This window comes from Symphalangus syndactylus, chromosome 16, assembly GCF_028878055.3.
Source record: "Symphalangus syndactylus isolate Jambi chromosome 16, NHGRI_mSymSyn1-v2.1_pri, whole genome shotgun sequence".
NCBI classification, from domain to species: domain Eukaryota; kingdom Metazoa; phylum Chordata; class Mammalia; order Primates; family Hylobatidae; genus Symphalangus; species Symphalangus syndactylus.
Window position 1 is genome coordinate 71,580,784 of NC_072438.2, and position 12,477 is coordinate 71,593,260.

The 12,477-nt window shown below is 39.9% G+C and overlaps 1 protein-coding gene across 5 annotated transcripts in view; it reads right to left on the reverse strand.

The window, feature by feature from the left end:
• NPR3 (natriuretic peptide receptor 3) overlaps window positions 1-12,477 on the reverse strand; it is an 87,629-nt gene that overhangs the window by 46,171 nt on the left and 28,981 nt on the right. For all 5 annotated transcript variants that reach the window (XM_055245613.2, XM_055245612.2, XM_055245611.2 and 2 more), the window contains one exon: window positions 10,924-11,090. In XM_055245613.2, coding sequence (XP_055101588.1) covers window positions 10,924-11,090 — 167 coding nt within the window. The remainder of the gene's footprint in view (window positions 1-10,923; window positions 11,091-12,477) is intronic.

Consider the following 12,477-nt stretch of genomic DNA (forward strand, 5'->3'; position numbering starts at 1 on the left):
ACTACAACCAAAGTGTACACAGGAGGGTGGCAGGGAACTCCAACAAGAAGCAAAACTACTCCAGTTCAGAGGCTCTAGAATTGGAGTCACTGTTACCTCTGGAGGTGGGGGATGCAGTGGCACTGAAAATAGTAAAATTAGTTGAAAGTCTCTATAAGGAGCTTGCATAATTATTTTTATGTAAATATCCCATTTTTCAACCTTAAATTGAGTCAGATCTCCTCCCTAATCTTATACAGAGAAGAAAGTGCTCCATCCCATCTAGGCAAAAGGCATTAGTTTTATTGTCTGAAGATGTTGAAGCCAAGAAGATCTGAACAAGAAGGTACCAGGCATAGCTGAAGATTGGGTAAAGCATAAAACTGAAAATTGGGTTTAAGTAATAAGTCTGCAGTCCTAAAGGTGAGACTGTCACTCCCTGGGCCCCCAAAATATAGGGCAGCCTTATGACCCTCAAGAAAGAATTTGGAGGAGAATTTTGTAGTGAAACTGACCAACCTAAGATAAGCAACTTCCAGATATTCATATTTGGGATAATCCTTTGAATAACAAGCTTGATACATTATTACCCTATAGTAAAGTTCACCACTATAACAAGTTCCACTCATACACATAGAGTTTCTGGAAAGCTCCATAGTGGCTCACCCTTAAATATAAACAGCTAAGGATTACCAAAAGTTTAAGAAAAGTTTATAATATAAAAGAGAAAGAGATCAAAATTAATAGAAAAAAATGAACTTGAAAGGCATACACTATGCAGAAAGTAAAAGAAAATTTTTTTTAAAAAATCCCTTTTTTTCCTTCTGATTTAGTTCTCAGAGGAAAAAACCTTATCTCAACAAATGTAATATACCTGCAATTGTAAGAAGCACCTTTTTTTCTAAGTTGCCCTTAGAAAGAAAAAATTCTACTTATTAAATTATGACAGTCCACCAATTATAAAACGAATCTCAACTTTGGATAAGTCAAAATATGTTTTAAAAGCGTATTCTACAACTGATGAAAGCATGCACTCAGAAAGATCAAATATTGTATACAGGAAACAAGTCAAGGTGCTATCTTTTAAAAGGGGGGCACAGAAAACAAGAGAGAGCTCTTGGAAATTAAAAATATGATAGCAAAAATTAAAAATTCAATAAGTAGGCTGGAAGGTAAAGTTGAGTCAGTTTCTCAGAAGTAAAAGAAGAAAAGAAGAGTTGGAAAATAGGAGAGAAAATTAGAGAATCAACTGAAAAGAGCCAACATCCTATTTTAAAGTTTCAGAGAAAGCAAGCAAAAAGTGCTCATAACAAGGATGTAAAAACGCTCATATTATTGAGAAATTTCAGAACACCAGTGAGTCCAGTTGTCTGCCTATTTCATTCCCCTCCAATTCATTCCCCTCCCTTCATCTGCTTTGCTCTGCCCTATATCATATGAAAATGACTCCTCCAGGTCCCTTTCCCTGTCAGCTGACATCTAGTTGGTTCAGCCAAGAAGAAGCACTGGTGGGAGACTAGCACCAGAAAGAAGAAAAAAGCCAGGATATTTCTCCCACTTTCCCTTTCCCTTGGGCAGCATCTCTAGAAGAACCTGCATTTACTCTATCCTTTTATCTCCAATGGCAACCCTACCTTTGGAGTCTTGGGAAAACTATCTCTTCCTTGGTCCTTCCAGCTCTACAGGTGGTAATGGCTTTCTGCTGTTGCTCATCTCTGGCTTGCACTATTCTTCCATTTGGCGTCTCAGCTCTTTCTACGCCTTAAAGATAATTCCTCACATTAAATCCCTGTTGAATCACCTGGCATAGGCTCTATTTTCCTGACTAGATCCTTACAGACACAATCAACAATACAGAGAAAATACCGAAAGCTTCTAGAGATGGAGAAAAAGAAAGCATGAAAAATATAAATAATCAGAATGGTAACACCAAAAGCTACAAAACAGCAGAGTAATAGCATCAACATTTTGAGGAAAATTAATAGTCAAAGAAAATTTTATACCCAGCTAAACTGTCAATTAAATGTAAGACTAAAACAAAATGTTTTCTGATACTCAAAGTCTCAAAAGATTTTCTTGCCGGGCATGATGGCTCATACCTGTAATCCCAGAACTGTGGGAGGCTGAGGTGGGGGGATTGCTTGAGCCCAGGAATTCAAGACTAGCTTGGGCAACATGATGAAACCCTGTCTCTACTAAAAATACAAAAATTAGCTGGGCATGGAAGCATGCCTATAGTCCTAGCTACACAGGAGGTTGAGGTGGGAGGATCTACTAAGCACAGGAGGTGGAGGTTGCGGTAAGCTGAGATGGCACCACTGCACTCCAGCCTGGGTGACAGAGTGAGACCCCATCTCAAAAAAAAAAAAATGCATGCCCCCTTTCTTCTTCAAAACCAAGGGGAAATTTAAGAAAGAAGGAGATCTGATACCTGAGAAAAGAGATATAAGAGAGAACTGAAGGACATTTACAGGTGGTATTGGAGAAATAAATTGCTCTAAATTAGAGCAGGAAGATAAAGGGTTTAAAAAATTAACATTATCTAAAATGTTTGGCTGAGAAAGTGAAAAATGAAACAGTAAGAACTACACAGGCACAGAAGCAAATAAAAAACCAAAGCAATTAGTAAGTCCAGAGAAACAAAAAACTGTACTGGAAAGGATATGTAATTGTAGAATACTATATGGTTCTACTATAAATATTTATATGGTCGTAATAATAAAAGCTCTGAATTTTTTTAGCTTTTCTTCACATTTTATTTTATGAATGTATTTTTAACCAGAAACTATGTTATAAAGTATTAGGAAGGTAGAAGGAAAAGGAAGAACTGGCAGAGAAAGAGTACATAAAAGAGCTAGCTAAATATTTTTCCACTTTAGGAAATCAAGAGATAGTATCAAAATTTTTACTATCAAAAACAGCAATATGGATAATCAATTTTAGAAACGTGGAGAGAAACAGCAGAAAAGCAGATAAAACATTAATGATGATTGTCTCTAGGGAAATGGGAGTTAGAAGTAGAGAAGGGCAGAAAAGAAGATTCATGTTTATCTATAACTCTTTAGTACTATGAATGTATTTTTAATTCATTATATTGGGCCCTTTCAATCTAGAAAGTTGTGTATTATTTGTCATTTTATTTGTTGTGTATCATTTAATTATGTATCATTTAATTCATTATATTGGGCCCTTTCAATCTAGAAAGTTGTGTATTATTTTGACTTAAACAACAACAGTATGAGGGAAGGAATATGAACTTCACCCAAAGACAGAACCAACTGTTAAAGGGCCAGTCAGTGAATGGGTCTCAAAAGTGCCAAACACAATCAGGAGAGTGGGTCAAGTAAAGTGAAATTTACAGGCCAGAAAAGCCAAATAAGCTGACTAAGAGGAAAATATGTCTCCAACACTGACCCAGTCTAACATGGGAAATAGTAGCAGGGACAAATTTAAGTCTACTCTTAAAAGCATAATGCAAAAACACTGGGAATTGAAAAGACTGAACTATCTCCCTAGTCCAGAATGAAAAAATGAATATGCCTTTCATCTCAGACATAAAACTAATGGTTTTTGTCATGTAAGATAAGGTAGCATTTGAGCATTTAGGTCTTTGTTTAGTTTCTTCCAAGGGACTGATTTTTCAGTGCAACCTGACATATACAATGTTGACATACCCTATCCATGTGAATAAACAGGGCTCAGGACAGTAACTGAGTGAATGGAATACTGACAAGCCATGATCTAATTCAATGATTTTCTACTTTTTGCTACACTGACCCCCATTAAGAATCAGACAATGGATGCTGACCCTTCTCTCCAAAAGTATACACACGTGCACTTACACAAAATATTTTGTACATCATTATAAAGTGTTAACACACCCTAGGTCAAGAAACCTTCACCAACCTAACGAGCTCATGAAAACATGAATGAATTTGAAAGGTATCTCTTACTAAAGAACAAAGTGATGAAGAGGAGATGAAGTCCTAGCCAGACTTTGCCAAGTGTCTGAAAGAGGAAAGAGAAACCAGTATCTTACAAGTGTGTATTTGGGCAGGTGGGGTGCAGGGAAAGGAAGGAAATACTTCAGGTTGTGTTGCTGCCAGGCTCACTTGTGGAGCCTGAGACACATAATCTTCAGGTCATGGGTTTGCTCCCTTATGGGGTACATTGTTGTTAAAAGGGTCAGACTGATGTAGTGGAAAAAGAAAGTCATTGACCCAGGCAGGAGTCAGGGGATGCAACTAATCTTGGCTTGGCCACCACACAGTGCATTCTAAAACCAAATACCAGTGCTCAGGAATTGGAACTGCTCATGGGCAGAGGCCAAGCACCACCATTAAGACACCCTTGAGTGAGGGCCACTGCACATATGGGCAACCCAATAGAAACCACCAGAAAAGGCCAGGCGGGTAATTGGCGAAAACTTGTCTGAGCCATACCTAGAGCCCCACTAACACTTGAGAGCCTCTGCAGTAGGGCTTTACTTCTCACTTTAGATTTCAGGTGACCTCCAGATGGTCCTCAGAACCCCCACTGTGAAACCCCATTACTATCCCCACACTATCTCCCATGGTATAAGTGAAACTGAATACTTGGCTTTGTGTACCCAATAAGGTCTAAGCATAACACTCCACCACCAGCCAACATCACTGTACTGACTGCAATATACTAGTTACATTTGGAAAGGCCACCCCACCTTTCTCAGCCTCAGTTTCCACCACTGTAGAGGAAGTGTGTTTGATTTGATGTCCTTTCTATTCAATAATAACAAAAATAATAACCATAATAATAATAATAGGTACTTTGGCCACTTCCTATGTGCCATGTACACAATAAGGGAATGCAAGAGTGGGCAGAAACAAGAGTAGTTCCCACTTTCGTAGAGTTTACAGTAGAAGAGACAAAGGTTAATCAGAAAATCCCACACATTGGTGTATAATTACAAGCCAAAAGGTGTGCTGTGATGGAAAGGAACTGAGCACCATGACATAGTCTGGGATGTCAGGAAAGACTGTCCTGAGGAAGTGGTGTTTGAGTTACAATCTGAAGGATGAGTAAGAAGCATGCAGTAGGCACACAAGAGTGTCATATATATCAGCCTGGAATACAAGAAACAAAAGTAAGAGAAATGATAGCTACCATCCAATGAATGCTTACCAAGTATTCATCATTGGTAAGCACCGATGAATGCTTACCATCCAATGAATGCCTGGCATTGTGGTGAATATTATTTTTATACAATTCTTGAGTTATTTGACCAACTTTTTCAGTTAAAAATTGTTATTCCCATTTGATAGCCAGTAAACTAACGAACTAAGTCTCAGAAAGGTGCCCAAGATAAGAATTGTAAGAGGCAGCCAGGTCTATGAAATCCCAAGCCTGCATATTTAACCACTGGTCTGCACTGCCTCCAGTGGTGGCCACTGAGCCTCATTAAAACATGAAGCAGGCTGGGCGAGATGGCTCACACCTGTAATCCCAGCACTTTGGGAGGCTGGGGCGGGCAGATCACAAGGTCAAGAGTTCGAGACCATCTTGGCTAACAAAGTGAAACCCCATCTCTACTAAAAATGAAAAAATTAGCCAGGCATGGCGGCACGTGCCTGTAATCTCAGCTACTTGGGAGGCTGAGGCAGGAGAATCACTTGAACCCGGGAGGCAGGGGTTGCAGTGAGCCAGGATTGTGCCACTGCATTCCAGCCTGGCGACACAGCGAGACGCTGTCTCAAAAAAAAAAAAAAAAAAAAAAAGATGCATCAGAATGGAATAGATTTCCCCTTGGTTCACTAGTAAAAGAACAAATGCATTTTTTTAATATTATAGTACCCATAGGAATAGTGGGGACACTGTCATAAGATACATGTACTAATAACTAGACAATTATAGTATATGCTACACTTACAGCCCCAGTGATACACTAGCCCTAAACAACCCTATATTCTATCACACCACATACATGTAGCACCCAAGCTGAGGGAAACAGGAGCGAACACTGGACTAAGGGAAGCTAATTTACAGGCTGCTAACAGCATTTGAGACAACCCAGCCTGAAAATCTCCACCTAGGCAGGCATGTGTAGGTTCAACCATAAGTATACTCTCCAAAATATGAACTGGGAAATGGAACAATTCAGTCTTGAGGTTGAGATGGTCCTGAGTTATTCTAGGAGTGCAGAAATGGTTACAATCAGAAACATCTACTAATGCAACTCACATCACAACTTTATAACAGAATAAAGAAAAACCGAGTATCACAATATGTGTAAGAATACCCATTTGATAAAATTCAAACACTCAAATCTACACAGAATAAAATTGCATAGAACTTAATACACACACACACACACACAAAGAGTATAGGTAAAACTGGGAAATCTGAGCATAATAATTGCATTGTATCCGTGTCAATATCCTAGTTCCAATCTTATAATTTTCCAAAATGTTACCATTGCGGGAAACTGGGAAATGTACACAAGGAATCTCTCTGTATTGCATCTTAAAACTGCATGTAAATGTGCAATTACCTCTACTAAAAAGTCAATTAAAAAGAGAGAGGGCAAGAGATGGATAGAGGAGAGAAGAGATCAATTTTACCAAAACAAAATGGCATTAATCCATCAAAATTTGGTAAGTTAAAAATATGAAACATTAATTTTACTAAAAACATCACTGCTACTCTATTCTCCCAATGCTTCAGTATAGTCTGTAAATATTTTAAAGTTTCAAATTTTTCATTTTCAGAAGACCATAACCTTTTTAAGGATGCTGACAACATGGTAATATGATGAATGCAATACTAACATATAAGAAATAGAGTCAGTGGTATCATACGATACATAACGCCTAAAGTAAAAAACCTGTGTCCAAATATTTTCCTTAACCCACATCATACAAACCTTGATGCTTGACGTGCTATTTTTGTTTCAGTTATGTATTAGAAGGAATCATTTTGCCAAAGAAAAAACTTCACTACAAGAGAGAAAAGGGAATTGCCACAGTCTAATAAAGAGTGTCCCCTGAACCCCACAGCAAACATCATGCTTAAGTGATGATGTGAAAAAATATGAATTCTGCTATATGCTCTTTACATTAAAGTTAAGATGCCCACTATCACTGCTTCTATTTAATACGTATTGGGATCCCACCCAAGGCCATTTAAAGCTTTAATTTAATTATACTTAATTTTAATTCAATATATTTAATACTTAAATTCAATTAAGTATACACATACTTAATTATACTTTTAAGAAATTACTTTATTTACTTATTTTTTTAGAGGTGAGGTCTTGATATGTTACCCAGTCTGGGCTCAAACTCCTGGACTCAAGCGATTCTCCCACCTCAGCTTCCCAAGTACCTGGGAATAGAGGCATGTACCACTGTGCCCAGCTTCTTAAGTACACTTTCAGTTAAGCATACTTAAAAGTAGAAGAATTTAAAAGAAACAAAACTGTCACTGTTCCTAGGTCATGTGATTCTTTGGAAAATGCATGGTAAATTTTAGAACAAATGAGAGTCCACCAAAATCACTGAATTCGAGATGGATAGCAGGGAACAAAGAGCTCATGATGGGCATCATGAACTGGAGTTCTAAGTGAGCAGATGAGACAACTCATTAGCACAAATAAGAGAAGCAAAAAGACTGAGTCTAGAGAGAAGACCCCAGACTCCTACAGGCTCCCCCACCACACAAGATCAAGGACTAGTCTCTGGGAACCCAGTCACACCAGGTGCTGGCTCTTTGGCTCCCATCGTTTCTTCCCATGATACTCACCAGGACCACCTGTCTAACCTAACTTGATAAACATCTGCAGCTGGTGTTCACAACAGCCCAACTCAGCCAGGCGTGGTGGTGCGCACCTGTAATCCCACCTACTCCAGAGTCTAAGGCAGGAGGATCACTTGAGCCCAGAGCAGCCAGAGCAACACAGGGAGGACTCATCTCAAAAAAAAAAGCCCCACTAAAACCTACATACATACAAAAGATGGACACATCCTCAGAACTAAAATAAGTTATTATAGTTAGCTCTAACTTCTACTTAAAATTCTAATTTTTATTTATTTATAAAGTCACTTTTAAGACTCCCACCATCAGAGGGAAGCAGGATGGTAATCTAGAGCTGCAAATAATCTCTAAAGTGCTCTTATCAGGTTTGGAATATACTATAAATCTTTGTAGTAGGTATAAATTTCCAGTGAGATTTTGCTTAGACTACCATTAAAATAAGATTTAATATTATGAACACAGAATAACAGATAACCAAGAAGAATTACCCAGTAGTGGGATGCCAACTTTTTCTTTGAGACAGGGTCTTACTCTGCCACCCAGGCTGGAGCACAGTGGTGCAGTCACAGCTCACTGCAGCCTCAACTTTCCTGGGTTCAGATGATCCTCCTACCTCAGCTTCTCAAGTAGCTGGGACTACAAGTGCATGCCACCATGCCTGGCTAATTTTTGTATTTTTTGTAGAGATGAGGTTTCAACATGTTGCCCAAGCTGGTCTTCAACTCTTAAGCTCGAGCAATTGCCTGCCTCAGGCTCCCAAAGTGCTGGGATCACAGACGTCAGCCACCACTCCTGGCTGGGATGCCAACTTTTGCCCAGTGAAAGGAAGCCAGACAACATGGCACCATTGTCGAGTCTTTAAACCATAAAATTAATATGAACCTAATAAAGTAAAAGAATATACAGTGGCATACGTAAAAGAGTTTGATGTTTTCAATAATGGCCCAGGCTACATTTGGCAGCACTACTGAAGGAAGTTCAGTACTCTTTGCGTTCTTTCATATTTCTGAGACAAAGGATTTGGATGATGACAACACTATCACATGTTTCCTTAAATGTAGCCTCTGTTGCAGAAACCCTACTTCTCTCATAATTCAGAACACGCTGTCCAATATAGTAGCCACTAGTCATGTGTGGCCATGGAGCAGTTGAACAAGGGCTTCACACACTGTAAGTGTAAAATCACACTGGATTTCCAAGACATAGTACAAGAAATACGTTAAAATCTCATTAATAATTTTTAGTTGATTAAATGTTGAAATATTATGTTTATATTGTGTTAATTGGAATATATTATTAAAATTAATTTCACCTGGGGTTTTTTTTTCACTTTTTCAAATGTGTCAACTAGAAAATTTTAAATTATATATGTGGCTCACTTTTTTGGGTCACATTGCATAACTACCAGACAGCACTGATTTTAAACATTAATAAAACGTTTATAAGACCCTTTGTATGTCATTTGATAACAAATTCCTATAAAGACAGGTATAATCTTGCAACAATGGTACAAAAGAGGTACAGTTTATTTTGTTCTAACTTTCTGACAGGGATAGCGCTAAATGCTTCAGGTAAATAATCCAAAATCCTCCCAACAGGGAAAAGTAATTTGAATCGGGGAAACTGAGCAATGTTTCCAAGATCACACAGCTCAGAAGTGCTAAATCTAGACTCAGAAGGCAGCTCTGAGGCCAATGCCAGTACTCTGTGGTACTTCAGGTAGAGACACTAGGAGAAATCCTGTTTGGAAGTGGCCATCTCTTATGAAGTTGATCATTATCTAATTTGGGCAGAGACTATCCAGGCCGTATGCCTATCATTAAGAAGGTGCTCCTAATTAGCTGGGCATGGTGGTGTGTACCTTTGGTCCCAGCTACTCAGGAGGCTGAACTGGGAGGATCGCTTGAGCCCAGGAGTTTGAGGCTGCAGTGAGCCATGATCACGCCACTGTACTCCAGCCTGGGAGACAGAGCGAAATGTTGACTCAAAAAAAAGAAGAGGAGGAAAAAGGTGCTCTTTTTCAGTTTGGGATGCTGTAGAGTGATTTTTTTTTTTTTTTTTTTTTTTTTTTTTTTTTTTTGAGACAGAGTCTCGCTCTGTCACCCAGGCTGGAGTTCAGTGGCGCAATCTCGGCTCACTGCAAGCTCCGCCTCCCGGGTTCACGCCATTCTCCTGCCTCAGCCTCTCCGAGTAGCTGGGACTACAGGCGCCCGCCACCACGCCCGGCTAATTTTTTTTATATTTTTAGTAGAGACGGGGTTTCACCGTGGTCTCGATCTCCTGACCTCGTGATTCGCCCGCCTCGGCCTCCCAAAGTGCTGGGATTACAAGCGTGAGCCACCGCGCCCGGCCGAGTGATTACTTTTGAAGACCAGCACACCTACTCAACTAGCCCAAGGTGCCCACCACTCATCCTGTTCTAAGAAAGGATTTACAGGAGTGGCATGTTGGCCATGCAGCAAAGCATGTCAGAGGCAGTCAAAACAATGATGCCAAATGAGGTGTGGTCAGCTGCCTGCGGTGCCAGCTCTTAGATGAATCCCTCTGCTTAATCCTCAGTCTGCTAAATGAGGTTCTGACTCTTGTCCACTCTTGAAGTGCACTAGTAACAACAGCACTAATGGAATGCGAAGCCCTACAATATGTGAGTAGGAAGCAACTTCCAGCAGAAAGAGGCAACAACACCATCCACAAGCAGACTAGCCAGAACGCTAAGCCAAGCTGCCAAAAGAAAGCGTCTCCTAAAACCCCAAATATCAGCTGCCACCAAGCTTTGGAAAAATTAGGCATGCAAACCTTTGGCACTCCTTCATCCTCCTTCTCCCCCCAAAACCCTCTTAGTCAAATACGTGATGGAAGTCTACAGACATTCTACTCAGCACCACCACAAGTGCCCATGAAAAAGCAATTGTCCTTCCTGCAGCAGCTGAAAAAGTTAAGTGAAGGGTAGAGATGATAGTGGGTATATTGGGGAAGGAAGGAGGAAAACCACCCAGAAAGGAAAAAAAAAAAAAAAACACAGAAGGCAACAGTGACATTCAGACCTGAACCTAGGAATTTTTGAATGGCTCAGAATGGGACACTCTGTCATCTCTGATTTAATTAGAAGACTGTTTTCAGGATGCTAAAGGTCTAGGCTCATAATCAGGCACTTACGTAATCCTCCATATTGAGCCCTTGTTTTTCAACTGAACTTTTCACCTCCATGGAAAACTTCTCAAACTCAGGTTTCACTGTCCTCAGTAGAGTGACTGTCTGGAGGGACGAGTATGCTTGCTTAGCTTCAAAGTCGCGTTTGTCTCCTCTCTTCCACGAGCCATCTCCTACGGAAGAAATAAAAATATTTATAATTCCAAGCCAGCCACCATAAAGAGGCCATTCTCCCTTCACAACTGTGATGTGCCCCCGCATGTTACTTTTGGCAACCAGGAAGAGAAGTATTGTCATAGTTTTGCACTTAGGTATGATGGGACAACGTCAAGACCATTAAAGGAGAAGAAGACCTTTTGGACATGTGCTCCTTTGAAATGTGAGTGAGAAAGAAGAGTACTGTTGAGGTAATTGCCTTGTAATAACCATGTAACTGCAATTTTCAGCCCTGCCCCACCCCCAAAATTCCAGCACTGTAAGAGAAAGAATTCAGTTTTTATTCCTTGCCATTCATACTTCTTTTTTAATAACTACAATCAACTGTGGAGGTGAATCAAGTGGATAGTGTGGTATAATAAACCTGATGTTATGTGTGTGTGGGACGGCAGGTCACAGCAACGCATGACAATGGATATGCACAACTATTAGACAGTTAGTGATGTTACTCATAAGTGGGAGTTGAACAATGAGAACACATAGACACAGGGAGGGGAACATCACACACCAGGGCCTGTCAGGGGATGGGGGGCTGGGGAAGGGATAGCATTAGGAGAAATATCTAATGTAGATGACGGGTTGATGTGTGCAGCAAACCACCATGGCATGTGTATACTTATGTAACAAACCTGCACATTCTGTACATATATCCCAGAACTTAAAGTATAATTAAAAAAAAAAAAAGTTAGTGCTGTTAAAATAAAAAAGTTTGAGATTATTGATATTTCTTGAATCTTTTCAGGGTGAACAATAGCTTAGGTGAACTCAAAGATTTGTGTCTCTCTAGTGCTAGCAACATCATAGAAATTATTTATTAGACAATGTCCATTAGTGCATTAGTGGTAATGAGATAAAAATTGCTAACATTTATTAAGCACATATATAATAATAATAATAATAATAATAGCTCTATTTGTTGAGCACACTTAACATGCCTAAAAACATTTACTCCTCACGCCAGGGGCGGTGGCTCACCCTTGTAATCCCAGCACTTTGGGAGGCCGAGGTGGGCGGATCACGAGGTCAGGAGATCGAGACCACGGTGAAACCCCATCTCTACTAAAAATACAAAAAATTAGCCAGGCATGGTGGCGGGCGCCTGTAGTCCCAGCTACTTGGAGAGGCTGAGGCAAGAGAATGGCGTGAACCCAGGAGGCGGAGCTTGTAGTGAGCCGAGATTGCGCCACTGCACTCCAGCCTGGGCGACAGAGCGAGACTCCGTCTCAAAAAAAAAAAAAAAAATTTACTACTCACAAGATCCCGTGATATGGGTACTATGATCCTCTTTATTTTACAGATAAGAAAACTGATGCATTGAGAAGCTAGGTATCCCAATGTTTCACA